Source organism: Hyaena hyaena, unplaced genomic scaffold (genome assembly GCF_003009895.1).
Source record: "Hyaena hyaena isolate Hyena2069 unplaced genomic scaffold, ASM300989v1 scaffold_1692, whole genome shotgun sequence".
NCBI classification, from domain to species: Eukaryota; Metazoa; Chordata; class Mammalia; order Carnivora; family Hyaenidae; genus Hyaena; species Hyaena hyaena.
In genome coordinates this window covers 132,646-160,300 of record NW_024082328.1, presented here as the reverse complement: position 1 = coordinate 160,300, position 27,655 = coordinate 132,646, and the positions used below count along the sequence as shown (strand labels likewise).

At 61.6% G+C, this 27,655-nt stretch overlaps 1 protein-coding gene and 1 long non-coding RNA gene across 2 annotated transcripts; both read left to right on the top strand.

The window, feature by feature from the left end:
• Positions 1–2,039: 2,039 nt before the first annotated feature.
• On the top strand, positions 2,040–3,807 carry LOC120226453. The gene is made up of 3 exons (XR_005527022.1): positions 2,040–2,173; positions 3,020–3,063; positions 3,299–3,807. It is a non-coding gene; the product is annotated as an uncharacterized LOC120226453 (long non-coding RNA).
• A 1,569-nt stretch (positions 3,808–5,376) lies between these two features.
• On the top strand, positions 5,377–26,620 carry TRAF2 (TNF receptor associated factor 2). The gene is made up of 11 exons (XM_039224629.1): positions 5,377–5,404; positions 13,094–13,303; positions 14,347–14,425; positions 14,612–14,710; positions 19,131–19,292; positions 20,265–20,339; positions 21,753–21,827; positions 23,124–23,465; positions 23,861–24,038; positions 25,178–25,326; positions 25,937–26,620. Exons 2-11 carry the CDS (start codon positions 13,116–13,118, stop codon positions 26,153–26,155), a joined length of 1,566 nt encoding a protein of 521 aa, XP_039080560.1. The 5' UTR covers positions 5,377–5,404; positions 13,094–13,115; the 3' UTR covers positions 26,156–26,620.
• Positions 26,621–27,655: the final 1,035 nt, after the last annotated feature.

Sequence of the window (27,655 nt, the reverse complement as noted above, 5' to 3'; positions counted from 1 at the left end):
GTGACAAGAAAAACCAGATTGATCATGACAAAATCATCATCAAATTTGCAGATATTGAGACTTAAAATCAGGGACTGGACGCTAATATTATTCACTACAGTGAAAAACTTATATGTTGGTGTAAGTATTCCCTGGCTTGTGAAAAAATACAATGTAAAGAAACTTTTAATCCATCATTTCTTCCTTGTTTATATATTTTTTTAAATGTTTATTTACTTTTGAGACAGAGTGACAGAGCATTGTGGGGGAGGGGCAGAGAGCGACGGAGACACAGAATCGGAAGCAGGCTCCAGGCTCTGAGCTGTCAGCACAGAGCCCGACGGCAGGACTCGAACCCACAAACCGTGAGATCATGACCTGAGCCGAAGTCGGACGTTTAACTGACTGAGCCACCCAGGCTGACCCAGGCTCCCTATCCTTGTTTGTATTTTCTATTGAACGTATTTCCCTTTCTTACTGGCGTGATCGTTTACATGAAGTTTAGCCACGGAACATTTTTGCTGCTTGCCGTCACTGATACACTTTGGTTCTGTGCAGGAGGGGGATTTAAAAGGATCCAACCAGTGTCCAGTGCCCTAGCCGCCAGTGAGGACTGGAAAGGCCCGTGTGTGGGAAGAGAAGGCAGGAGGCCCCCCTGTGAGGGAGCACAGGCCCTGGGGAGCGACCCCCTGAAGCCCCCGTCAGCTCCAGAGGGCAGGACCCCCGAGGCCAAGCCGGGACTCTCGCTGGGAGAGAGGGAAGCCCGCTGGCGGGAGGGGGTGGGGGCTGACAAGTCTGTGCTGGGGTCCAGCGAAGCAGGGAAGGACGGTGGCCGGGCGGGAGGACCAGGCCGGAGGTCCTGGCTGGGCTGAAGAATGCTTGGGTCCTGGCCCAAGGTTAGAACTGAACAGGGGGCGCCCGATTGTAGAGGGCGGTAGTGGTGGGCCCGGGACAGCCCGCTGGGGCGGGGTGAAGGAGAGACCCTCGGAGGGCCACTTGGAGCCGCCCAGGCTCGGGGCTGCGGACCTTGGCCAGGTGACCAACTTGGTGGGTGCGAGTGTGAGCAAAGCCATCTCACAGTCTGCAGGGCTGAAACGAGGCAACCAGAGCAAGTCCCCGCAGAGAGCAGGTGCGCAAGGGCTGCAGTTCCGGCTGAGGCCGGCGGAGGGCGTGTGCGGACCTGCGCTGTGCGGATGGGGGAGGGGCGAGGTGGGCCAGGACTCCAAAGGCGGCCCTGGAGACCTGGACTCTGTCCAGGCATTAGTTACCCGATCATGCCTTCATCTGCCCAACAAAGCCAAGGCAGGACCTGAACCCCGAATGAGGCCAAAGGGACCACCGCCCTCCAGGGCTCCACATCTGGGGAAGAGACATACAACCTGGTTAGAGTCACATGGGGTTGGGGAGGGGGATCCCTCTTAACACAAGGCCACCAGGAGAGAGACTCATCTTTATCTGGAGACCTCACGACCTGCAGAGGGCTCAGGGGGTGCCGAGTGCCTGGGAGAGGAAGGGAGGGGATCCGGTGAGGGCCTGGCTGGTGCAAGTGCCCAGGGGCCAGGCCCGCCCAGCGAGCGGAGGCTAGAGATGGCCAGGGTAGCCTGGGCTTTTTTTTTTTTTTTTTAAGGTAATCTCGATGCCCAACATGGGTCTCAAACTCACAGCCCTGAGATCAAGAGTTGTAAGCTCCACTACTGAGCCAGCCAGGGGCGCCCAGGCTGGGCATTTGAAATTCTGCACGTGAGGTTGTCGCCCGGGCCTCTGGCTCTGGGGCACGGTGTGGCATTTCTGTTACGAGGCTGGCTGGAGGGAGGTGGCTGTTAACTGGAGTAGGGAATGTCTTCTGGGTGGGGGAATTTGGGGTGATCTTTGTTTTCTCCGTGGTACTTTTCTGTGTTTTCCAGAGCTTCCGCAGTGACCTCTGTTGCTTAACACACAGTTTTCAACCAGTATATCATCCGGTGGGTTTTGAACCGCAGGGTGGCGCACAGTGAACACGTCCCCTCCTCTTCCTTCCTCACCACCCTGACTCCATTCTGCGTATCTGTCCAAGACTACAGGGAATTCAGATGGGCGTGGAAGCGGTCGCCGCCTCTGCATACAGAGGACGCTGTGCGGCGCGCACGTTGGGCACCATGAGCGGCTTCGGCGGGGGGCACACTGCGGGGGGCCAGCCCTGGGCCCACCCTTCCAGGTGCAGGCTTCTCTTCTTCCTCCCTGCACTTCTGCTGCTACGTTAGCCACAGGGCCCCACCACCCCTATGTTTCTCCTTTCTGAGGGGGCTGCCCTGGGGGAGGGGGCCACGGCGCTGCGCCCTTTGTGGGGGGGCGGGGGGCGCCCCTCCCGGCTGGCCTTTCTGGAAAGGCGCTGCCAGATGACGGCACAGTGAGAGCGAAACCGCCACGACTCTGAGGCTGCAGCCCAGGGTAGCCTTCCGATGTCTAAGAAGCGAGACGGGATGGGAACTGGGTTGTGTTTGGTGAGGGAGCCCGTCCTGGGGGGCACCTTTCCTCTGGGGACAGTGCCGGGCGAGGAGGGGCCTCCTGTGTCCGGGGCCTGGGTGGGGGCCTGGGCCGGCCCTCCTGCCTCGGGCTCCTCGCCAGACAAGCCGGAGTCCTTCCTCCCAGAAGCCCGAGTAAAGGACATGAGGCGGCGGAGGAGAGCAGTCTGTTGGGAGAGGAGGTGCCGCATTCAGCAGTGTCCCTGGGCTCAGGTGACACCATGGGAAAGGAAAACAGAGGGGCAGGGGATGGCCACCTGCCCTGGAGAAGAGCGGGCGCAAGAGCGCAGAGACTCACCTGGCAGCGCCGGCAGCCTCCCGGCGGGAGCAGCGCAACCCCGGGCTGCAGCCGCCCGCGCGGCTCTCTGGGGGGCGCTGAGGCCCAGGACGGGGGCCCGTGGCCGCCTCGGAGACCCCAGGCTGCAGGGAGCGGTGGGAGCGGACGCGGGCCTTCCCGGGGCTGCTCGGGGCTGTCCCCGCCCTCCCCGGGCCCTCCCACCGCGGCCGCCTCGGGCGGAGTTTTGCTTTCTCTTTGGCAGGAAGGAACCTGAGTGGGAATCCCCTGAGCTGCCCGACAACCACAGTGAGTCACCCCTTTCCAGCAAGCCGGGACTGATGTGTCCCCGGGACTTGGCAGCCCAGTGGGGGCGGGTCGGCCCCTTCCCAGTCAGGGCTGTGCCAGGGCTTCCTCTCCCTGTCCTCGCTGCTGCCTGCTGGGTGCCCCAAAGGCCTGCTGTCATCCGAACCCAAGGCTTTAAGAACGTGCGTGTGCAAATCCTCAGAAACATCAAAGTCTAAAGGCTTTGTCTCACTGGCAGGTACTTGAAGATCGGCTCAGCCCTTTGGGTGCCAAGCTCTGCAGGGGACTGGCTGCCCAGGAGGCAAGAGCTTTGCCCGGAGGTCTCCCCTGGACTCTGGGCCTCTCTCAGGCTCCTGTGTTGTCCCTGATCCTGGAAGAGTGAGGTTGACAGTCCCCGGGAGCTGCTGCAGAAGGTAGACAATCAGGACAGCGCCCCGATTTTACCCTCAAGGAAGGGGGACGGGGTACCCCACTGCAGGTGAACCTCCTCTTTACAACCAGAGCCATTTCCTGCCTGGCAGCTGGTGGGCTCACAGCGCGGCCTCCCTCGGTGACAGGACATGAACGGCACCTCACTGAACCTGCGAGTTGGATGGGGGGCTGCGAGGTTCCTGAAGTTCAGCCTGAAGTTCACGGAACGCGGCTGCTATCTGTGCTCTTTCAGAGGCAAGGCGGCCTTGCTGCTGTGTCCCAGGACGTGGCACTTTATTATTTTTTTTAATGTTTTATTTATTTCTAGGAGAGAGAGAGAGAGAGAGACAGCTTGAGCAGGGGAGGGTCAGAGAGAGAGGGAGTCACAGACCGAAACAGGCCCCAGGCTCTGAGCTGGCAGTCAGCAGAGAGCCCGACGCGGGGCTCGAACCCACGAACCGCGAGATCATGACCTAAGCAAAAGTCGGACGCTTAACCCACTAAGCCACCCAGGCGCCCCAGGACGTGGCACTTTAGAGAGGGGAACTCGGGCTCCAGACCAGACAGAGTGGAGAGCACTGAAATCACGTAACTTCGAAGCCCGCCTGTTTTTCCGTTTGGTCCATCCTTAGACTGTTCCCATTACTCAGATGATCCCCTCAGAGCGGGGGTGCTGAGTGTGCTGTGTGACTTGGGGTAAAGAATCTTACCTCTCTGAGTCTTTCTTTTTCTGCAAAATGGAGTGAGGAGTTGCCACTGCTGAACGCTGGCATGAGACGAGATGCTGTTTGTCGGATATTTGGCAAAAGCCGTGTTTAGTGAGAGAGAATCAGTCCGTTTATCCCAACTCTCCTTTGGCAGATCAAGAAACAGACTGGCCTTAGGTCACACATGTGGAGGCAGTGATGGGGTCAACACTCGGCCCTCCCCGTGCTGCCCCCCTTTTCTGCCAAGGTCGCCGCCTTGTTTCTAGATGCTTGCGTGTTCCACCTTTCCATGTGTCAGGAGGCCCCACGGTGTCCGTTTTTGGTTTTGTTTGGTGGTGAAATTCACACAACATAAAATTCATCATTTATTAAAAAAAATTTTTTTTTTTACTGTTTATTTATCTTTGAGAGAGAGTCAGTGTGAACGGGGGAAGGGCAGAGAGAGAGGGAGACGGAGTGTGAAGCAGGCTCCAGGCTCTCATTGGTCAAACCCATGAACCATGAGATCAAGACCTGAGCAGAAACCGACGCTAAACCGACGGAGGCACCCAGGCTCCCCTGAAATTCACCATTTAAATAATTTTAAAGGGTACAATTCAGTGCCATCTGCATTCACAATGCTGGGCAACCATCGTCACCATGTGGTTGTAGAACAGTTCGCTACGCCGACAGCAGACCTTATGTCCTTCATACTCTTTAAGTGAGCAGGTTCTTTTCGTACTTTTTTGAGAACTGTGACCCAATCTGGGGCCCTGCTGTGAGCAGGGCTCCGGGGAGGGGGGGAGGTGCCGGCGCCGTGCCCGAGGCCCGGGCTGACCCTTCGTGGGCAATGGCCAGGCTCTCAGGAAGCTGGAAGGACAGAGGGCCTTCGAGAAGGCCGCCCCACGCAGCACGGCGACAGCACGAACACCAACCTCGCCCGCGGCGCCCACCTGCTCTGCTCCGAGCGAGCCTGGGCTCAACTTAAGTATCCACGTGCGGCGGCTCCGACCAATCGGCGCCCGCTGCGGCTCCCGGCGCGCTCCTGGTAGGGCCCGGTGTCTGTCTGTCAGGGGCGGGCCGACGCGGAGGGCGGGGAAAGATATCTGACCAATCGGCGCCCGCTGCGGCTGGCTGAGCGCTTCTGGTAGGTCTCCGCGTCAGTCAGTCAGGCGGGTTCGTGGGCGGGTCCGCGGCGGCGGCGGCGGCTGGGCGGGCGCGCAGTTCCGGGCGCGCGGCGACCGTTGGTGAGTCGGTGTGAGGGGGTGGAGGTCCGCGTCGGGGGGGGGGTCGCGGCGGGGGGCGGGGTTGGGGAGCGGCGGCGGTTGCCGGGGCGGCGGCGCGCGGCGCCGGGGAGTCCGACCCCCCGCGGCAGGGTCGCCGCCCCGCGGGCCTGAGGGGATTTCTCGGAGCCGGGCAACCGGAAACTGAAAGTCGGAGCGGGGCCGGCGCAGGAAAGTTCGCGAACGCCCGCGGGCGTCCACGGCGGCTCCGGCCGGGGGACGTGGCGCGGGGTCCACCACGCGGTGACATGCTGGCCGTCTGCAACGCCCCGGGCCACGGCGCGAAGGCACGGCCGGCGGGCCACGACCCGGGGTCACAGCGCCCCACCCCCCAGCCCGGCCGCCCTGAACCTTGGTTGCTGGTCTGCGCGCCCCGCGCACCTTGGCCTGACCCCAGCCCTGGGCTCACCTGCCCCTACCTGGTGCCCCTTCCTGCTCCGAGAGGCGAGTTCTCACCTGTTTCAGATTTGGACGAGCTCCCTGAACTTCAGGGCGGAGGGCGGACCTCTGGGGTCACCTTTTGTCACCCTGTTGCGCCCCCGCGACTTGTCGTGAAGGCATCACAACCCCCTGCTGCCTGTCCTCGTCTCCGCGCACCCACCCGCTCTCTCCGCTCCCTGCCCCCAGCCCCCCGCCTCCTGCTGCTCCGGAGCCTTCACACTTGACCGCTGAACACACGGGGGTCTGGGTGGAAACCCCCTCCCCGCGCAGTTGGAAATCTGCGTGTAACTTTTTTCTTTTTCCTTAACTTTCCTTTTCTCTTTTTTCTTTTCTTTTCTCTTCGTTTCTTTTTTCCTTTCTTTAAAGGGAACGCATCCCAAATTTTCGTGTTCTTGTTGTGCGGAGGCCACACGCCCAGTTTTAGGATGCGGGCTGCGCAGTGAGCACCGCCTGTAACTTTCGCCTTCACTTAGCTAGCGGCCTGCGCCGGGCAGCAGCCCTGTTGAGTGTGAAGGCCAGACCTCCCGGCGTGTCGCGTAGACCTCCCGGCGCGTGGTGTGTGGGACTGTGCCTTAGAGGAAAAAGGTAATAGAGTTGTAGGGAAGAGAAAGTGCGTTTACTGTAACAGTCTGTGCAGAAGTGGGTTCAAGCAGTTCAGACCCGTGTTCACTGTCACGTTAGGGAGCCTGCACAGCGTGTCCTGCAGCCTGTGAGTAGAGGTGGGGCGGCCGTGTGTGGGCAGCAGCCTGCTGAGCGTCCCTGTGGCGAAGGTGAGACCCAGATCCTGCAGTGGGTCCACTCGGAATGGCCTGTTGCGGGGTCCAGAACAGTGTGGGTGCATGCGTGTGTGTGTGTGCGCGCAAACGAGCGAGCAGGGGCAGAGCTGGGGGGGCAGGGGCGTGCCAGGCCAGCACGGCAGCTCTTGGCAGAGGGGGCACCCAGAAGACAATGGTGTCTGTCCACTCAATTGCTGCTTTTGGGTGGAGGTTTCAGCCAACCTGAAATTGTTGCTTGAGTTTTTTTTTTTGAACTGCTTAATTGCAGTATGATTTACACACCAGGGTAGTCGCTGATGCTTGAATCAAGAAACAAACAACAGAAAGAGCGGATTTGCTTAAACCCTTTTGGAAGCCACAGAACCCCTTGGTGCTTCTAGAAGTGGTGTCTCCGCACATCTGAGTGGCCCCTCTGCCGGGCGCCTGGTTCTTAGAATAGGGTCCAGCCCCCGCGCCACAGTTCCCAAAGGCACACACTGTGACAAGCCTCCGTGCTGGCCCTCTGCCTTCCCGTGTCCTGCTGTGTGGTGTCAGACCTGCATCCTGTGGCCGCGCTGTGCTGTGTGGCCCCAGCCTGGTACCTGGCTCCGTGTCCTCGGGGCCAGGGCCTGTAAACGCCTGTGCGACGTGACGGAGAGCGCGAAGGTCGTGTGTGTCCCTTGCTGCCACACTTCCTTGCTGGCTCGCTCCTGGGGGCTCCAGGGGGAGGGGGCTTTCAGCTCGGGGTTCTCTCTCTGCTGAGCGGTTTTGAAACTTCCCAGGGAACTAAATACAGATGTCATTTTTGGGAACCTGAAGGAGTGGGTCATCGCAGCAGCGGCTGTGACCTGCGGACTGGAGCGCAGGACTTAGTGTGCCCACCGGTTGCCAGAGGAAGCGTTTTCTTCAGGAGGATCAAGGCCTTTTCTTGGTCCCTGTCTAGCAGTGGGCAGTGCCAGCCTGCCCATCCCGCCACCAGTGTGGTCAGCACCCTGGCAGGTGACATCCCAGCATGCACAGGGGCTAGGGCAGGAAGGTCCAGAGAAGGAACCCCAGGAAAACTACCCATAGGCCCCACCGGTGACACCCAGCATGGGAGCACTTCTTCATCCAGAATGGGAGCACCTATTCATTGTGTTCTGGAGCCCGGGCCTGTGGGCCGCACACACTCTGCTGTGCGCCAGGTCCCCTCCTTCGTGGGTAGGCGTGAGGACCATCTCAGGGCCTTGCTCTTGTGTCCACAGGGAGGACGTGTCACTGTCCCGCCACAGTGCCTCACCCCTGCACAGAGGGTGCTGAGCCCGGGAGGAGGGTAAAGAGGCAGACTCGGAAATCGTCCGGGATCTGAGCTCAGATGTGCGGGCTCTGAGTGGGCGCAGGGTTGAGGCCGCCTCCCCTGCAGAGCCCGGTGGGCAGTGGAGCAGATGGTCTCATGACCTGGTTGTGGTTTAGGGAGGTGAGTACTCAGCGGAGGAGGGGCAGGAGGTCGAATGGGGGGCGGCCCCAAAGGGACAGCTTGTCCCGGTTCCAGGGTCAGCGTGCCCACTTGTGGAGTGGTGTGGAGGAGAGGCCGGGCTAACGGGCACCCGGGTCAGCGGACGAGCCGGGAGCCTGGGAAGCAGGGAGGGCGCTCCTCCACCCTGTGCCCCGGCCTGGTCCCTCCTCCCGCCCTCCCAGCCCCTGCCGCCCAGTGCTCAGCTCCCATTCCAGGCTGCACGAGGGGGCCAGCACAGCGCAAGGAGGTGACAGGGAAGGCCTTGCTGAGAAACAGAGACCCTTGCACAGGCTGGGTGGAGGGCCACGCGAGGCCCAGGTCACGGACAGTGGCCGAGGCCTGACAGTAGCAGTGCGGTCAGATTCCGGGTGTCTGTGGAGGGTGGGGCCGACGCATCGGCTGACGTGTCAGAGGCTGGTGGATGTGCGAGAGGGTTCCCTGAGGCTTCCGCTGGAGCGACTGAAGGGGGCCCAGCGCTCCAAGGGGCCGGGGGGTGTGCAGGCACTCACACTCAGGTCCGGGAGAAGGGCGGGGCAGGGGAGCAGGGTGTTCATCTGGGTGAGATGGAAGGAAGGGGCAGAGTGGTCTCTGCATCATGATTGACTGATCACCTTGTCCCTGCTGAGAGCCCCAGTTTCTAATCAGAGACCCATTATCAACATTTAGATTGCATGACGGCACGTGCCCCAGCGCTTAGGACTAGAAGCACGTAGGGACGCTTGGGTGGCTCCGGTTATGATCTCGCGGTTTGCAAGTTGGAGCCCCGTGTTGGGCTCTGTGCTCAGAACTCAGAGCCTGCAGCCTGCTTCGGATTCTGTGTCTCCCTCTCTCTCTGCCCCTTCCTGGCTCATGCCCCTTGGGGAGGGGCAGAGAGGGGGTGGAGGATCTGAAGTGGGATCCACGCTGACAGCACAGAGCCTGATGCAGGGCTTAAACTCATGAACTGTGAGATCATGACCCGAGCCAAAGTTGGATGCTTAACCAACTGAGCCACCCAGGCGCCCCTGCTCTGCCATTTTTAATATTATGAGACAGAGTTATTTTGGATAAACGTGTGTGGATATACCGTAATTAGGGATTTATATCTTTTTCTTCTTTTTACTTTTTAAGTTTATTTAAATAACCTTTATACCCAGCATGGGGCTCAAACAAACAACCCTGAGATCAAGAGTCGCACACTCTTCTGACTGAGCCAGTCAGGCTTCCTGAAACTCCCATCTTTTTCTTTTGAAGTTGAGGCGTACGTACAGCAAACTGTACGAATCCTGAGCACGTAGCTAGATGTAACTCCATCCGCGTGCCCAGTCCTCTCCCGCCCCCGCGAGGCCCCCTCTTGCCCCGCGCACGCGTTGATTCCTAAATGGAAATCTGTGTTTGTGTACTCAGTGCTTCTGACACCAATTGGGGGATTGCTGTGACCTCCTCCTTGGGTTCAGTGTTTCTAGAATGGCTCACAGGACTCCGGGAAGCGCTAATTCCGTGTCACAGCTGGAAGAGACGCACGGGGCAGGTGTGGGGCGTAGGCCGCCGGGCTCCCGCACACAGCACACCAGCCTCTCGGCACTGTGACGGGTCACTGCACTGGGAGCGCTCTGAACCTCCGTGCTTAGGTGTTACTGGGGCTCCTTCGCGAAAGCTGATTGATTGCATTAGTGGTCGTGGGTGATTAGGTCAGTCTCCAGCCCCCTCCCTCACAGGAGGCGGGTGCGGAAGGGGCTCATGGGTAAAGAAGATGCTCTATGGCCCCATTGCCCTGGAAATCCCAGGGGTTTTAGGAGCTCTGTGCCCGAAACAGGGAAGGAGAGCGGGTGTCCAGTGGGCCACAGGATCGCACGGCCAGACGTCACTTCCCAGCATCTGTTGTCATTGGCTAGTTTTACCTGTTCTAAACATCAGGTACCTGGAACCGTTCTTTAAATCCTGTCTCATCTCTGGTAGAAATGCCCTTTTAACCAGATGTGAATCTGTTGTACGGAAGTCAACTGGAGCCTGCTTTGGGGAGTGAATTCACGTGAAACCTGGGGTGGGCTCTGTGGGAGTCCTTGTTCACGCATTCGCTGCCGGTGCAGTTGTTCTGGTTGTAAACAGGTTCCCGGGAGAGACAGTATTTGGGGAACAAGCTGCAGACCAGAAGGTACCGGCAGAGTGTGAGGTTCTAGACTGGGGCACTTGTGAGCTCCGAGTCCTGTTCTGAGTACAGCAGCTGGCCCACCCACTGGCCTTGGTGCCTATGTTTGGGCTGCTCACTGCACTGGTCATCTGGAGAGGCCCAGATGTGTAGACATGCACAGGCCGCCAGGGGGTCAGAAGGCCGGGCCTGGGGAAGCTTTCTCCTGAGGTTGGGGCGAGCAGCACGCCACCAGAGCAGGACTGGCGTATTGATGGCCTTTTAAGTGTTACGTTTTGGGGCAATGCTTCTGAGTCTCTGTGTAAAAGTTAAAATGCGTTATAAACAAGATTTGAACGATGTTTAAGGTCGTACGCACCTAGAACTCCCCGGGCCCAGCACGGGCCGCAGTGGGATCCGGGGGCTGGTGCCACGGTGCTGGGTGGGGTCCTCGGGTCCTCCAGGGCCTCTTCCCCGTGTTCAGGACAGAAATCAGGAGCGATCCCTGCTGTCCGGCTCCTTCAGGCTGTGTTCGTGAGCTCATTGAGGCCTGGCCAGAGCTGACAGACGGAGGTCAAGGCCAGAAAAAGAGGCCATCCCAGAGGTTCTTGTATGTCTAACGGGAGTACAAGCTGATGGATTAGTAAAGTGGGTTCAGCTGGCCACAGAAGGTGTGATCAGTCGGTCAAAAAGCTGGGTCTGGTTTCGAGTAGATGGAATGTCAGTGCCAAAATAAAGCCTGTCTGACAGGCCCTGGGGAAGGCTGTTCAGTAATCCTTGGACTCCATCGTGAGGGCGTTAGTTTCTTACTCAGTCCCCTTCTCTGCCTGTGGGAAACACGGTTGTGTGCCTAGACTTTTTTACTTTTGATGTTTGATTTCACTTGAGGTAACAGATATAAAAGAGAGATCTAAAGAGCATGGGTTCTTTTTTTACTAGCGATATTTAAATTTTTTTTAATGTTTATTTTTGAGAGAGAGAGCATGTGCGTGCGTGAGCAGGGGAGGGGCAGAGAGAGAGGGACACAGAATCCAAAGCAGGCTCCAGGCTTCGAGCTGTCAGCACAGAGGCCAACGCGGGGCTCAAACCCGTGAACCATGAGAACATGACGTGAGCCAAAATCAGGCACTCAACCAGCCAAGCCCCTCGGAGGCCCTTTTACTAGTGAGTGATGTTTAAAGGTGAAAGTTGCCAACAGAGCTCAGAGCAGTGATTTGTGTGTCGTTGACGGCTCATGAGGTCAATTTAGCAGCATGACCGGAAAGAAGGACTGGGCCACGTGGGACACCTCTTGTGACAGTGAGTGGACTTTCACGAGCCCTTTGCTCTAGGGCTTGTGTGTAGCACACCCTCGCGTGGCCTTGAGAGGCGTGGGCCGAGGATCCTCCCTCCTCGGCTGCCCTGGCTGGCACTGTCCGCGCGTCTGTGAGCCCTTCCACTGAAAGGCTTTAGTAAGTGGCACCTGGTGGCACTACTGTGTGCCATAGGGCTTCAGAGAGTGACATCCCCTGCTTGTGAAAGGGACAGATGGATGGTGCAGGGGCACAGACACGTGCTGAGAGTGTGTGGACTGGCGAGAGGGAGCTGTGGCCTCCTGCCAGGCGGCCTCGGGCATGACCGCGCACCTGCCCTGTGGTTGGAGGAGTGAGTGTCTCTGTGCTGGCCCACAGCCCAAGCGAGGCCTCGCAGGTTACAAGTCCAGGAGCCTTGGTTGAAAGTGGCTTTTGACATGGAGGAGAGTAACTGGGTGTTAAATGGAAACCAACTTGACAATAAACTATTTAAGAAAAAAAAAAAGAAAGAAAGTGGCTTTTGGCCCAGCAGAGAGGAGACAAGGACACCCCGTCTGTTGCTACTTCCTGTGGTGTCAGAGCAGCGTGGGACAGGGAAGATGGCCCTACAAACGTTGGAAAGAGGCGTCATTTCAGAACGTCCTGGTTCGAAAGTTGATGCACTCCCCGTGCACATCCGTGAGAAGACACGGGGGTGTGTTTGCAGGCGTGCCTGGAGGGAAGCTCTCAGGAGCATTTGCAAAGGGGCCGGGGCGGCTTCATGTTCAGGGCCACTTGGGTACCATCCAGGTTGGAGGCTTAGCAGGTATAGTTTCTTCTGGCTTTTTGAGGTGCTGGATGTTGATCCGAGTGTCCCACGCAAGGTGTCAGAGCACCGTGGGGGCCTCTCCCCCGTCCAGCTCGCGTGTCCTGGCTGCCTTGCGTTGGGGGCCTTACCAAGGCCTGGTGGATGGCAGTGGGCAGCTCTCTAGCGCGGGGACCCTGGTGATGGGGGCCAGGGAGTGGAGCGCTGGTGCCAGGCAGGCTGTGTGCCTGCTGTCGGGTGACTTTGGAGAGGCCGACGCGTGGCGTGGCCGTCTCCTGGGTGCTGCCTCGTGCGGGGCAGGGCAGAATTTCCCACCAGGCCGACCTGTAGGAAGTCTGGGGGAGACAGGAAGGCACCAGAGTCAGGGGCTGCAGATGGCTCGCGTTAGCGGGAAGGGGGCATCCCCGGAAGCCGGCGCTCGCTCTGTCCTCGGGTCGGCAGGCGGGGCCGGGTGACCTTGAGGACAGCCTGTTGGCCTAGGGGCTTCGGGGTGGACGTGCTGGTGCAGCTGTGCAGCGTGGGCAGGGCGCCACCCTGGCCGCGCCTCAGTTTCCGAGTTTGGGGTGTGAGATTGGACCAGATCATCTCCACCGCTCCCCGTGGTGCCGAAGTCCCGGTTCTCCGATTTCAGACCACTGTATGGCTTGGCGACCGCGACCCCTCGCCGTGGGCCAGGGCTGTTTCCTGCAGGGGTTACTCTGGAGTCAGGGCAGCTCCTAGGCCCCCGCGTGACCCCCCCACCCTGTGGTCTTCCTTAGGGCCTGGCGGTTCGCGGTGCTCATGGCTGCGGCCAGCGTGACCCCTCCTGGCTCCCTCGACCTGCTGCAGCCCGGCTTCTCCAAGACCCTGCTGGGGACCAAGCCGGAGGACAAGTACCTGTGCTCGGCCTGCAGGAACGTCCTGCGCAGGCCCTTCCAGGCGCAGTGTGGCCACCGCTACTGCTCCTCCTGTCTGACTAGCATCCTCAGGTACCGGGGCGCGGGCGGCACGTCAGCCGGGGGGGGGGGGGCGTGCTCCCAGCAACACCCCCGGAGGCAGAGATGCAGGCGCACTACAGACAGGAAAGTGAAGTTAGTGAAGGACGGGGAGTCGCAGGTTGACGGCACAAGAGCCTGTTGACTGCCGCTACTCCGTGTGCATCGTGCAGGGACAAGCCCATTTAAAATCCCACTTGAAGGGCATCTGGGGGCTCATTCAGCTAAGCGGCCGACTTCGGCTCTGGTCATGATCTCACAGTCCGTGGGTTCAAGCCCCCCATCAGTTCTGTGCTGGCTGCTCAGAGCCTAGAGCTTATTTCCGATTCTGTGTCTCTCTCTCTGCCCCTCCCCCGCTCATGCTCTGTCTCAAAAATAAATAAAATATTTTTAAAAAAATCCCACTTGGGACTCATGTTGCAAGTGTGTTGGATGCGCTACTTCAGATAATCGACACGTTCCAAGAGGCCTGTGAAGCCTGGTCTGAGGGCCCCTGGCACATTGAGGGCCGGCAGGTGGGCCCAGGGAGCCAGCACTTCACGCCTGGGCGTCCAGCTGAGCCACCAGAGTGCACCTGTGTTCGCAGCGGGCAGGTCACCATTACCAGGGGATTAGAATCCTCTCCAGTGTTTTAAGTGTTTTATTTTTATTTTTTTTTTAGTTGTTAATGTTTATTTTTGAGAAAGACACACACACACACAGCACAAGCTGGAGGGGGGGTCAAAGAGAGAGAGAGAGACAGAATCCAAAGCAGGCTCTAGGCTCTGAGCTGTCCGCACAGAGCCCAACGTGTGGCTTGAACCCATAAACTGGGAGATCATGACCTGGGCCAAAGTCGGATGCCTAGCGGAATGAGCCCCCAGGCGCCACTAAATGTCTTAAACATCGTACGTCGACGCGTGCTCGTCACCAATTCGATGTCGGTCTAGAAAGTGTGGAATGGGGACAAGGAGCTGCGCTGGGCGTGCGGCAGACGGTGCTTGGCGGACGGTGCTCTTTGCAGTGGGTTTGACAGTGGTCCTCTCCCCTCCCCCCAGCTCCGGGCCCCAGAACTGTGCCGCCTGCGTTCAGGAGGGCATATATGAAGAAGGCATTTCTATTTTGGAAAGTGGTTCGGTAAGTGAAAAGTCTTCAAGCAGAAAACGTCAAAGCACAGGAAACATTTTGGCGTTTCTTTTAGTAACACCAGTGGCCGCATGGACACACCCCTCGCTGCCATGGTCACGGCTGGCACGTGGAGCAGCTGCAGAAGAGGCATCTTGCCGCTGGGCCTTGCTCCTGACCTCGGGCCCCTCTCCTCAGGCTTTCCCGGACAACGCCGCACGCAGGGAGGTGGAGAGCCTGCCGGCTGTCTGTCCCAGCGACGGCTGCACCTGGAAGGGGACCCTTAAAGAGTATGAGGTAGGGGCCGCCTGCGCCGGCTCGGCCTGGAGCCTGAACCCCACCCCCGAAGCAGCCCCACGGAGCCCTCGCAAGCCCACCCAGTGCAAGTCTGGCTGCCGCCTGCAGGGGAAGGGCCGGTGGCCGATGACCCGCGCGAGGACCAGGGCCTGGGGAGCATGGCCTCAGGTGGGGCAGGCACCACGCTGGGCCTGGTGTCCTCTGTGCGCTGTGGCGGGGTGGCAGTGAGGCGGCCAGGGCGCTAGGACTTCGTGCCGGCCCTGCGGGCGCCACCACACCGTCCCCAATGCGCAGGAGAGTGACGCGCTGGCTCCGAGCCGTCTTTCTGCGAGTCTGCAGACGGGCTTTCTGCTCTTGACTTGTCTAGACGTTAGAACTTGCAGGAGTAACCATGTTCGATCTGTGGTCACGGAAAGTCATCTGGCCAGTGACCAGGCAGTGGCTGGTGTACCCATCCCGCCGTGGCCTGTCCCGGCCAGGCGGGGCTGGCGTACAGCCAGCGGGGGCTTCTGTGGGACCGGCATCTGGCAGCCAGACCTGCCGGCCCTCATGCCACGTCCCTGGCTCCCCCGCTCGGCCGTCCTCGTCCTCCCTTCTTAGCTGGTGCGACACCGTGACTCACGCGCAGAAGTCACGGCAGCCAAGTGTCCACCAGCTGACAGTGGGACAGACAAGGCACAGACAAGGTGGGTCTGTCCACACCATGGAATAGTATTCAGCCATAAAAAGGAAGGAAATGGTGGCATGCGTGGTTGGACCTTGAGGGCATTCTGTTCAGTGGGTCGAGCCCATTGTAGGAGACAGGTCCTGTGGCCGTGCGCTCCCGTGACAGCCCCGGCGCCGTGAAACCCAGAGAGGCAAGAAGCGGCCTGGCTGCCGCCAGGGCGAGAAGTTGGGAACGGCACGGAGCAGCAGGCCGGGCTCTCAGACGGGCAGCCCCGTAGACGAGGCCGGAGGGTCTATGGGTACGGAAGCCTGACCCCGGGACAGCCCATCATGGGGTGGCCGCTGGGCGCCGAGTCGTGATGTGAGGGAGGGCCCGGGTCTGACACTGGGACCTGGGCTCCCGGCCTGTGTGCCGTCCTTCCTTCTCTTGACCCACCGGACTACGAGGTCCAGGCTCTAAGCTGTGTTTCCAGAGGAGCAGCTTGGCCGTGTCTAGGGAGGAGCCTCTGAGGGGGGAAGGCGAGGAGGTGCGCTCTCCGCCCAGCATCCGGCGGGCGTCCGGGGCCTCGAGTGGGGCAGCGCCGGGCTCTCTACACGCTCGCCGCTGCCTTCCCGAGAGTGAGACCTGGAGGCTCCCGGCTGTACCCACACCGGGGGGACGCCCTGCTTAGGACAAGCCTGCAGGCCTTGGTGTTGGGGTCTCCCCGGGAGGGCAGAAGCCCGAGCAGGCTGTGGGGCTCAGTGGCAGCAAGCAGTAGGCACAGTGGGCTGCGCGTCCTTCTGCAGGGACCCCCCCCCCCCCGGGGACAGGTGGAGCACCCCCTACCTCCCAGTCAGGAAGGCCGGTTTCTGCTGCGTCCGGGCCCGTGCGGCACGGGTGGGTGGTGACTCCGTGGGCCTCCGGCTGAGGGCCAGGGACCACAGCCAGCCTGTGGGCTCGGCCACGGCCGTGCAGGCATGCAGGGTGGAAAGTCCCTGGCTGGCCCGGAGAGCCCCGGAAAGTCCCTGAGAGGGTGGGTTTGGTCATGTGGGAGGGCGGGCGCTGCTCTGGGACACTGGGCCTGGCCTTTGGTAAACCCTGTCCCCGGCTGTGAGCGTCACGGGTCTGGGTGAGATCAAGGCCTCTGTGCGCACCCGCCCTCCCCTCGGAGCCAGCTCACTGCCCTTTGCGGTGCAGGGAGCGGTGGTGTTGTGAAGTGTTGGCACCGTGGCCGGGCTGTTTGGAGAGTCCCGGTTAGCCTTTGAACGTGTTTGTCCCTTGCAATAATGTCTGGTATTTTCTAAGAACCCAGCAATTGGAAACCCTAGTTCAGAGATGTTTGCAGAGCGCCTGCCAGGTGCTGAGGGTGCCCGCGTGCACAGCCCCGGGGCCGGGGGTCGGAGGGGTCTCTCTTCCAGTGAGCGGGTGTAGGAGCCTGGGGCTGGAGGTGGGGGGGGGCCGGCTGGCAGGTGGGAGGCTCTCCACAGAGGGCTGGAGGGGGGCCAGGGACCCTGGAGGTCGCAGTTGAAAGGTGAGGTCAGGTCAGGTCTGAGTGGCCATGAGGGTGGTCCCTCTGATCCCCTGTGAATGCCTGCTCCGGAGTGACCCCGGGGCTACTGGAATTCAGCTGTGCCCCAGGGCGGCTGTCAGCAGGGGGCTTCGCGCCCTCATGCCTCTGGGTGGGGCCAGCTTGCGCTGTGCTTCTCTTGGGGACCTTCATACCGTGTCCCCAATATTACACGTTAGCGCTTTTAATGAAATCCAAACACCTCAACTGTGGCCGCTGTAAGTTTTCCACTCTGAGCCCTGGTCATTACTGGGATTTCCACTTGGTTCATGTTTCCAGCGTAGCTGGTGTAGCCTGGGCCCTGTCTGTTGTTGGGTCGTGGTGGGGTATGTGGCGTCCACCTGCCAGAGCCCCAGGGACCCTGCGGCAAGGGCTGGGGGATGGTGGGGGGGCCGGCCCTGTGCCCAGCCAGGAGCCGTCGAGCAGCTGGGGGCAGGGGTCGGAGGGCCTGCTCCCAGGGAGGCCGGACACAGGCGCGAGTACCCAGGCTTCCTGCAGCCGGGTGGGTCACCACGTGTCCTTACAGGCGAGGACCTTCCCTGGCGGTGTGTGGGGTGCTCTGTTGGAATGCCCTGGGGTCACCAGGGAGGCTGGCTGGGAAGGTGGCATTTGGTCTGGGGTGTGTCCCCGTGGGAGGTCAAAGGACAAGGGTGCCTGCTCAGGGAGGCTGGTGACGTGGGGTCCCGTGAGGGGGTGTGGCCACCACTAGACGTGACATCCGAAGTCTCCACGCCGTGCAGGAAGGACGCCGCATGTGTTCTCGTCCCTGGGGCTCACCTGTAACCCCCGCTCCCTCCGCACATGCAGGGCTTTGGCCCCAACAGCCAGGTCCCTGGCACAGGATGGGGACATGAGCACCGTGTGCCCCACGCAGAGAGAGCAGGTCACAGGCCCCCTGCTCCCGGGCCAGGGAAGGCCCGGACACCCAGTCCCTCAGGCGGGCATCGCGGCCCCAGGCTGCCCCAGCCCGAACCTTGGCGGAGTGGCCGAGCCCCAGGGGGAGGGCCTCCTCCTGCTCCAACTGGTCTAGAACTTTCCCCTCACGGCGACCTCCACCTCCTTCCAGTTTGGCCTCGTGTGTCCTAAAACTTAACACCATGCTGAGTGAGATCAGCCAGTCACAGGGGACACGCTCTTTAGAAGTGGACACTCTCGGGAGGCCCTGGAGGAGTCGGGGCGGGGGGGGGAGGGAGGGCAGGGGAGGGGAGGGGCCGTGCGTCACAGGACAGAGTCCAATCTGGGAAGATGAATGCTTTCTGGGAACACACTCACAATAGCGTGACTGTGTTCTACGCCCTTAAAAGTGGTTAAGGTGGTAAATTTTGTGTAGTGTGTGTTTTAACACAATAAAAAGTACAGCAAACAAACCTTGAGCTCCCTGTCTCTCTGCCTGGCGCTCCTTTGCTGTTCCCCCTGCAGGGCGTGCCAGGCTGGGCAGGGACCAGTGTCCTGGGGGCACTCCTGCCTCTCCCACCTTTTCCTCCGCCACCTTCCTGGCCTCTGCCCCCAAGCCCCTCCCACGGCATTGTCCTGAGGTTAGGCTGGGTTCTGACCCGTTTCTACTCTCCCCCGCGCACGGCTCTGTGGCTTCAGGGGGGACAGCACGTCCTGCCCTCCTCACTGCACCTTCCTCCTGCGTGCCGGAGGACTCCAGGCCGGGCCCTGCCTCCTTGGGTCAGCACACGCCCTCCCTGGTCCACTGCCTGTGGACTGTCAGTGCAGGTGTGGGGTGCCGGGTGGGCTCCCCGTCCCTCTCGGCTCGGTCTCGCCCTGTGGCCCGTCCTCCCAGCACGTGGGCGCTTGTCACTCCTGGGCCTGCTGTCCGCTGAGAACCTGTCCCGCTCAGGCCTGGCCGCCCTGCACCCAGCAGGCTTTGTCCCTCCGCCCGCCCGGCCCTGGGCTCTGCGGCCCTCCTCACTCTGGCCAGTGGTCCTGTCGTCCCTGAATGTCAGCCCGGAGCGTCAGTAGGCCGGGATGTCCCTGGGCTGTCCTGCGGGTGGGGTACAGCCAGCTAGACCGGGGTCCTCCCGTCTCACCTGGAGCACAGGTGTCGGGGTGGCACCCTGGCCTGGTGATGCTTGTGGGGCCGGCGTGGGGCCCGGCGGCCCAGCAGCGGAGCCCGGGTGGAGCCCCCTCTGGGACGGCCAGCTGTGTGCACACGGTGTCCGCCGTGTGCTCCACTGACACCATGCTCCCTTTGTTGCCAGAGCTGCCACGAAGGACACTGCCCCTTCATGCTGACCGAGTGCCCGGCGTGCAGAGGCCTGGTCCGCCTCGGGGAGAAGGAGCGGCACTCAGAGCAGGAGTGTCCGGAGAGGAGCCTCAGCTGCCGGCACTGCCGGGCACCCTGCTGCTGGGCCGGCCTGCAGGTGAGGGCGGCAGGCAGGGCTCCCCGCACTCCCCGAGCCCCCCGCTGCGCCTGCCAGCCCGCCATCGCAGCCAGTTTGGTGTTTGTGCTACGTCTCAGCAGCCCGTTGCTCGCAGCCTGTTGGGTGGAAGGTTCCTGGTGGGAGCTCAGGTGGATCTGAAGGCAAAGCCAAGTTGTTTTAAAAACCTGATTTGTTTTAGAAAAACTCACGCCCAGAGTGAGCCGCAGCGCCAGGCTCCTGCCACCCTCACTGGCGTGTGTCTGTGTCCCCCATGCGCCGGGCAGCACCAGGTTCCCCTGCTTACTAGAGAGACCCAGGCTTTGCATCCTGTCTTCTGAAAACTCTCGAGAATGTGTTTCTGAGCACATTTTTTAGAGAGCCGTGTGTGTCGCTGTCACTTCTGAGCCTTAATGGCGACTCCCCACCAGCCCCAGCTCACTGGGTGCCCATGTTCCCTGACGTTTTATTTGTCAGGATCGGGGTCCGGACGTTCCTCACGCTGCATCTCGATGCTGTGTCCACGAGGTCTCTTCATCTTAAGTGGCACTTGGCGGGGGCTTTTTATTTTTTTTTGGCCGCCGTTGCTCGTGTGTCCTTGCCGCGCCCTCAGGCCCCTGTCCTTACTGCACCCGTCCAGGGGCCCAAGTGCGTCCGCTCACAGGGGGCATCCAGCCGCTCACAGGGCTGGGGTCACAAAGTCCCACCAGCTGTACTCCTCAGTGACCAGGTTTCAGTTTAGGTGACCAGCAGCGGTGCTCTGCCCTGGTCACCGTGGATGGCTTGTCCTTGCACGGCCCCGAGCTGCCAGATGGAGAAGAGGGGGTGCGGATCTGACGCTTCCGAGTGACATTTGCGAGTGCCTGTGGGAGCCACCCTGTTAGGGGTTTCAGGGGAGCCATGGTCCCAGAACAGGGTGGTGAGGTGGCATGGGTGACCTTGCGCACGCCCCAGCTTCTGACCGCTGTCTTTCAGGCACACCACGAAGTCTGCCCCAAGTTCCCCCTGACATGTGACGGCTGTGGCAAGAAGAAGATCTCCCGGGAGAAAGTAAGTGGCTTGCCGGCTTCCGGGCGCCTGGGAGCACACAGGGGCCGTGTGTGGGGTGGGGGGTGCCCTGTGCTCAGCAACCGTCTGTGGGCTGCTCTTTGTTGCGCTTCCCACAATGGAAGTGACCTGGCCTGGGAGAAGTCGCATGCACCTGAGATCCCGGCCGCTGCTCTGCCTTACCCCTGCGCGCACGCCGACCTGAGTCCAGAACCCTGCGGGACCGGGAGCAGGAGAGAACGCGCTATGGGTTCATATGGACAGTTCAGTTCGGATTTTTGCCTGATCCCGTGTTCTTGGCTCTTGTTGAGGCGGCCCAGGTGTGCTGCCCCGGCCCGTAGCTGCTTCCACGGTGCGTGGGCGGCCTTGTTTCTGGGGGGACGCGCATACAGGCCCCTGCTCCGTGGTCCTAGGAGGCAAGCTTAGTGCTGAGCGGCCGTCTGCCTGTGCTTCTGAGCCTGAGGTTGTCCTGTACAACCAGAGTCGTCTGAGAGTTCTGTGAAATGGTCACATGGGTGCCAAGTGAAAACCAGGGAGAGCCTGGTGACGGGCCAGGCCCAGGCCCCACTGCAGGCGCTGTGACAGGCCGTCAGGGTCTCGCCAGACTCACACAGTGGCTGTAAATAGGGGCCCGGGACTTCCAGTTTCCATCTCTCCAGTCATGAGGCACGTTGAGGGCCATTGCTCAGGGCTCGCCAGCATCTCTTACCAGGAACATTCATGGTTCCTGCCCACCTCTCTGGAGAGGGGAGACTCCATCCTGCTTTGCTCTGTGTTTGGCCCCTAAGTGTCCGTGGTGGCTTGGGCCACGGCCCCCTTTTCTTTTACTTAAAGTTTTGTCTGTTTCCATCTGGCATTTGTAGTCCTGACAGTCTCTCTGTTCCACGGCCCTGGCAGGTGGAGGCGGAGGGACCACTTGCCCTTGCCCCCCTGCCCCCCATGAGAGCTCCCGGTCACCCTTGTCTTTGCTGGCGGAACGTGCCGCCCGCATTGGTGCCCAGCATGTGTGCAGCTGGGCTCTCTGGGTTCTGCACCTGTTGGTCTGTGCTGTCACGTGACAGCCCTGCGCCGGGTCAGTGGTGGGTGTCTGACCCCTCCCTCCCCACCCCCCCCACCCTCGGTCAGGGCAGCCCCTCCTCGCTCGCAAGGACCCGGGGCGGGGGGGGCCTCGGACACAACACATCCTACGAGCTGTGGTGGAGAGATGGGGCACAGGGGCCTAAGCGCGTGTCTGGAGCCCTTGGCCTGCACCCACCTGCCTGCATTGACACCCGCAGGCCACGCGTGTGCGCGTGTGTGCACACCTGCGGCAGGTGGTTGAGTCTTGTTCGGCCTGAGGCTGCAGCGGCCGGGCTTACGGAGTTGGGGCAGGGGTGGGGAGGAGAGAGTGAGGACTGATGGCGTCTGGCCTTCTAGTTCCAGGACCACGTGCGGGCGTGTGGCAAATGCCGAGTCCCATGCAGGTTCCACACCGTCGGCTGCCCCGAGATGGTGAGTCCCGTTGGCCGTGGGTCCGCTGGGGCCGGGCAGGTGCCCATCGATCCTCGTGGGAGCTCCCTGGTTCCCAAGTGGGCGGACCTGCCGGATCGTGCCACGTGCCCTCTTCCCGAACGCAGCTTCTGCTGAGTCCCCAGCCTGGCCTCCCACTTTCCCTCCCATGTTCTGCTGCCTCGGCCGCCAGGCGTCCCGGCCTCTGTCTCTGCCTCCCTCTGCTGAAAATGCCAAGCGTCTGTACCTCCCAGAGGTCTGGTGGGCACCTGAGGCCTCGGCTGCCCACTGTCACTTGTCCCCCTCTGTCCTGTCTCTGTGCCTTCCCCATGAGAGTACCTCGTGTCGCCTGCAGACAGGTCCTGGACCCCCCTGCCTCCCCTTCCCTCCATGGCTGTGTGGCCGTGGCTGCCTCTCATGTCGTGTCTGCACCAGTCACTGGCGTGGCTGCCCTTGAGCACACTGACCTGTCCCAACCTCAGGACCTTGAACTGTGCGGCTCGCTCAGGCCCGGGCAGGCCTCTGTCCACCTGGCGGCTACTCCTCTCCGGGACCCTGCTCTGTGCCCAGGGGCCAGGAGTGTGCGGCCGCCTGGGGAGCAGCCAGGGGTCTGCTCCTCAGAAGGCTCCAGCGCTGGTGGCCCTGGCTCTGCTGTCCCCCAGTGCCCGGACGTTTGGTCTCAGGCATCACCTCCTGCCGTTGCTCATCCTGTGGTGACATGGTGCTGGTCTGTCCCCATGTGGCCCGGGCCCGGCCCTGCAGCCGCAGCCTGCCCGGTGGCCACACTGAGGTTCTGGCTGAGGGCGCATGTTGTGTTGAGCATGTTGAGCTTGACCTGACCCTGACCTGCGGCCTCGCACACGCCCCCTGGGCTGGCGGGGCGTCCGGTCAGCACCGCTGGGGAGCTGCTACCTGGGCTCCGTGCCTCACGGGGTCTGTTCATTCTTTTTCCCTTGGTGTTTTGAGAGCATTTAACGTTTTGTAATTTGTTGTGAAGTGTTAGGAGAAGTTGGCTGTAAAGTCAGACCCGTACGATAAAGACGATTTGAAGAAGCATAGCTTTACCGGCCCCCCCACCCCGGGCGACTTTTCAACCGAGTCTTTTTTCCCGTGACTTCAAATACAAGCAGTTTACTAGAGAGGGTTGTATTTTTGAAAAACATTGGCACCAGACAGTGACAGGTGACGTGCTGGCAGGTGACTGACTTGGAGACGTCACAGCGTCACTGTACCATGTGGCACGTCCGTGGGGCTCTGGGTCAGAGCTGAGCGCGGGAGCCTCCTGCCTTCTCCCTGCAGGTGGAGAGTGAGAAGCAGCAGCAGCACGAGGCGCAGTGGCTGCGGGAGCACCTGGCCCTGCTGCTGGGTGGCCTCCTGGAGGCCAAGCACCTGTCAGCAGCCGACGGCCGCCTCCGGGGCCCGGGCGGGGGCTGTGAAGCCGGCACACCACACCCCGAGGCGGAGCTCTCCAAGGCTGCGGAGCTCCGGCAGCGGTGCGAGGCCCTGGAGAGGAAGACGGCCACCTTCGAGAACATCGTCTGCGTCCTGAACCGGGAGGTGGAGAGGGTGGCCATGACCGCCGAGGCCTGTGGCCGGCAGCACCGCCTGGACCAGGACAGGATCGAGGCCCTGAGTAACAAGGTCTGGCCCTGGGACGCCCAGGGCACCGCGGGGCCTCACAGTTGGGATTTCAAGAATGGCACCTGATTCCTAGCCTGGTGTTCTTCCTGCTTTTGCCTCCCCTGTGTCTGAGCAGAGCCCCTCTTGGGCCTGTGGGTCACACAAGTGTGTTTCCTGACACTGAGCTCTTGAACTTTGGGCACAGGTGGGGTTGGGGCTTAAGGTGTTGTGGTGACAGAGCTCCCTTAAGAGCTGAGACCAGGGATGCCTCGGGCACTGGGAGCGGCCGTCCTGCCTGAAGGCAGTAGAGAGGTGGGCGTGGGGACGCCTTCCTGAGTGCTGTCCTGCGACATGCAAGGTGGCGGCGTCCAGGGCGCCTCCTGCCGCCTCCCTCACAGGGCTGCGCGCGCCCCCAGGTGCAGCAGCTGGAGAGGAGCATCGGCCTGAAGGACCTGGCGATGGCCGAGCTGGAGCAGAAGGTCCACGAGATGGAAGCGTCCACCTTCGACGGCGTGTTCATCTGGAAGATCTCCGACTTCGCCAGGAAGCGCCAAGAAGCTGTGGCCGGCCGTACGCCTGCCATCTTCTCCCCAGGTGCTGTTCTGGAACACGCTCTCAGAGCTGCTGGTGTCCCAGCTGCTTGCGCACCCTCGGCCTGAGGGCCCCTGCTACCCTGGCAGTGCCTCCCTGGGCGGGTAAGGGGTGGATGGGTGGCCACCTGGGCTGGGACACGCCCCACAACGGGACCTCGGGCGGGTGCTCGCAGTGGTTTCGTCCAGAAGGTGCCGCGTGGTCCCTTTTCTGCCAGGGGGACAAATGGCCCCCCGGCCCTTCCTTCAGAGCACGGCCCCCACCGTCCACCCACCGGAGGAGCCCCTGCATGCGCATCCTTTACCGTTTACTTTGGCAAAACTGCTGCTGTGATCGCGTGTTCAGAGCCCGGACCAAGTCAGGGGTGGTGCCTACGGTCGCTGTCTCCTTGTGGACCCCGATGCCACTCACACTCGGTCCTCCTGGCTGGGACGGGCGGCTGCCATATGGTGAGCGGCAGTGTGGCAGTGTGGAGGACTGGGTGTGAGCTCTGGCAGCCGAGGGAGGGTGGCTTCCTGGGCCGTGAGGAGGAACGCGGCTAGGGCCGCTCCTGGGGGTGCCCGGGCTCCTGCATGTCTCTGGCACTGTGCTGGATTCGGGGACGTCGCCTCTGGCTTGCCCCCAGGGGCTCCCCAACTGAGCCCCCGCCTCAAGTCTGTCTACGGCCTTTCGACCAGAGCCACCCCTGAACTTCACAGCTGGTTCCGTTTTGGGGTTACATTTATAGTTTTTAGAAGTGCTTTTTCTTTCTTTTTTTTTTTTTTTTTTACGTTTGTTTATTTTTGGGAGCCTGCGCGTGAGTAGGGGTGCGGAGAGGGGGGACAGAGGATGTGAAGCGGGCTCTGCGCTGAGAGCAGCGAGCCTGATGCAGGGCTCCCATGCCCGAACTGTGAGATCGTGACCTGAGCCAAAATTAAGACTTGGACGCTCAACCAACCGAACCTGCCAGGCACCCCTAAAAACACTTTTTCTAATGAGCTGTTTTTCTTTGGGGTATTTGTTCTCACCAGGAAGGTGTGTGCTCTGAGGAGAAGCATGTGTCCCTGGACTTGGGCATTGTCCATCTGTCTCTGTTTCTCGCGGGGGGTGCCGTGAACACAAGCGCTCAGCCCGCTTCACTGACTCCCCCCTCCCCCCCCCAGCCTTCTACACGAGCAGGTACGGCTACAAGATGTGTCTGCGCATCTACCTGAACGGGGATGGCACCGGGCGTGGGACACACCTGTCTCTCTTCTTTGTGGTGATGAAGGGCCCCAACGATGCCCTCCTGCGGTGGCCCTTCAACCAAAAGGTGTGTGAGGCTGTCCCAGCGGCTGCTGTGGGGGCCCCACCGGATGGAGGGGCTGTCAGGATGGGCCTTCCGGCGCCTGGGCCTGGGGGCCCCACGGGGCTCCGTCGCTGCAGTGGAGCTGGGGCGCCACCCCAGTGGCTCGATGGCTTCCGGCCACTTGGGGCTATTGGCTGCAGACGCTGCCTCAGGGCTGGTTTCAGAGGAAGGGCCATGGCTAGAGAGCCCGTACCCGACGCTCTCACATGATACTTGGGTTGAGGGATTGGAGGTGTCGGTGCTGTTGCCCTTGCCTTTCGCTGTGCTGGGGCAGCCCCATGGTCTTCCTGGTGGAGGCGGCAGCACACCTGAGAAGTGCTGTTCCTCGGGGAGGGCAGCGGGTGTTCTGTGAGCCCCTCTGGTAAGGAAACGTTTGTCCCGTGAACACGACGAGAAAAGGAACCAACAGATGCAGCTCCGTGGCCCTGACTGCAGCCTTGGATCCCAGGGGTTGATGGACAGAAAGTGCCGGAATGCAGATCACCCAGATGGGGCTGACACCCGGTGGCGGGAGGGGTGGGGGGGTGGAGAGCGTGACTCCGTGTTGTCCCTCTGCGGGGCACTCTCCCCCCAGGTGACCTTAATGCTGCTTGACCAGAACAACCGAGAGCACGTGATCGACGCCTTTCGACCCGACGTGACCTCGTCCTCTTTCCAGAGGCCGGTCAGTGACATGAACATCGCGAGTGGCTGCCCCCTCTTCTGCCCTGTTTCCAAGATGGAGGCTAAGAATTCCTACGTGCGCGATGACGCCATCTTTATCAAGGCCATTGTGGACCTGACGGGGCTCTAGCCGCCTCCCCCCAGGTTCAGGGGTCAGGAACAGCTGGGCCTGGTGGCTCACTGTGGGTGGACGCCTGCCGCCATCGTGGCCCTCCGGGATGGAGCCGCCTCCTGGGAGAGGCCGCTCAGCCCAGGCCGCGTGGGGTGGCCTGCGGGCCGGTCGGTGCCTCCGAGGGCTGTCCGTGTAGGCTCTCGGGGCAGAGCGAGTGGAGGGGCAGGGTGGGCTGGCACTGTGTCCTGCCCTTTGGCCCCCGGAGAGAAGGGACACTCTCGGGTTTGGCCACCGCTCTGAGGAGAAGCCCTGCCATGCGGGCCTGGCCAGGCCAGCGCGCAGGGAGGGCGTCTGTGTCCTCAGGGCCTCCTGTCGGCCGCCCCTGTGGTGAGTGTGGGGTGCACTTTGGGCGCTGCCGTGAGACGTGGTGCAGTAGCTGCCCCATTGGGCTGCGGAGGAGTCGTTATTAAAGTGTTAAATCTCTGTGGTGAGTGGTGTCCATTTGGCTTTGGTGGCAGTGACCACGGGCGCCTCCTGGCTCTCTGCCCTCCCGCAGTCCCCTCCCCAGAAGTGCCCTGTCCCTGCCTGCGTCACCAAGTCCCTGAGCAGTTACATGGGTTCCCTACACTCCAAGCACGTGCCTGCAGGCCTTGCTGAAGCCAGCCGTTCTCCTTTCTGGAATGTTCTTTGCTGGACAGCTCCTCCTCCCTCAGGACTCCCCAGGGTCTGCTTTGAGAGCAGGTCCATGTGTGACCCCGCCCCTCCCCGCAGGGATCTCTGATCCTGGAAGGGTGGCCGGTAGCTTTTGCATTTGGGGGTCCGACAAGCGGGTCTTCTCCAGAATCAGGTGTCTCCTCCCGTCGGCAGCCAGTGGTCCTAGCGCCCAGCTGCAGGCTTGAGCCTCCGCTCCCCCCGGGGCAGGGCCAAGGCCGCGTGGGCTGCAGCCCTGGGGCAGACTCTGGGGTCCGGGCCGCTCGCTGTGTGCACCTGGGCGCTTCTCGAAGGCCAGGCTGGGGCTGCCGGCGGCCTTCGTGGAGACCCCACGACACATGTGACTGCCCCTGCCGCCTGCTGGGAAGTGACCACCCACGAGCGCTGAGCATAAAGACCGCAGCCCCTGTGGCTGCCTCCTGGGACGGAGCACAGTGGTGGTGAAATGTCGCAGAAAAGCTGACGACCTGAGGCCTTTCCCGCTGCGCTCTCCGGGGCGGTGTCAGACGGGACCTCAGCGCTGGCTTCGCCGTGAGCCGCCCGCCCGCAGCCGGTGCTCATTGCTGCTGCCCGCTCACCCCGCCGCCCGCGTCCCGGGCCTGTCGTGCCCAGCTCCCCAGCCGGGCTGTGGTGGCTCAAGGCCCGAGGGCCGGGCTGGGCTCACTGCTGCAGCAGAGGGGGCATCGCCCGCCGGCCCGCGTCCCGTTGCCTGCTGGGCTGTCCCTCTCGTTTCCTCCCGGTTGGCAGGAGCCCCTGATGCTCCTGGACGCTGGTCGTTAATCGTGTCAGAACCGTGTTTGCGACGGG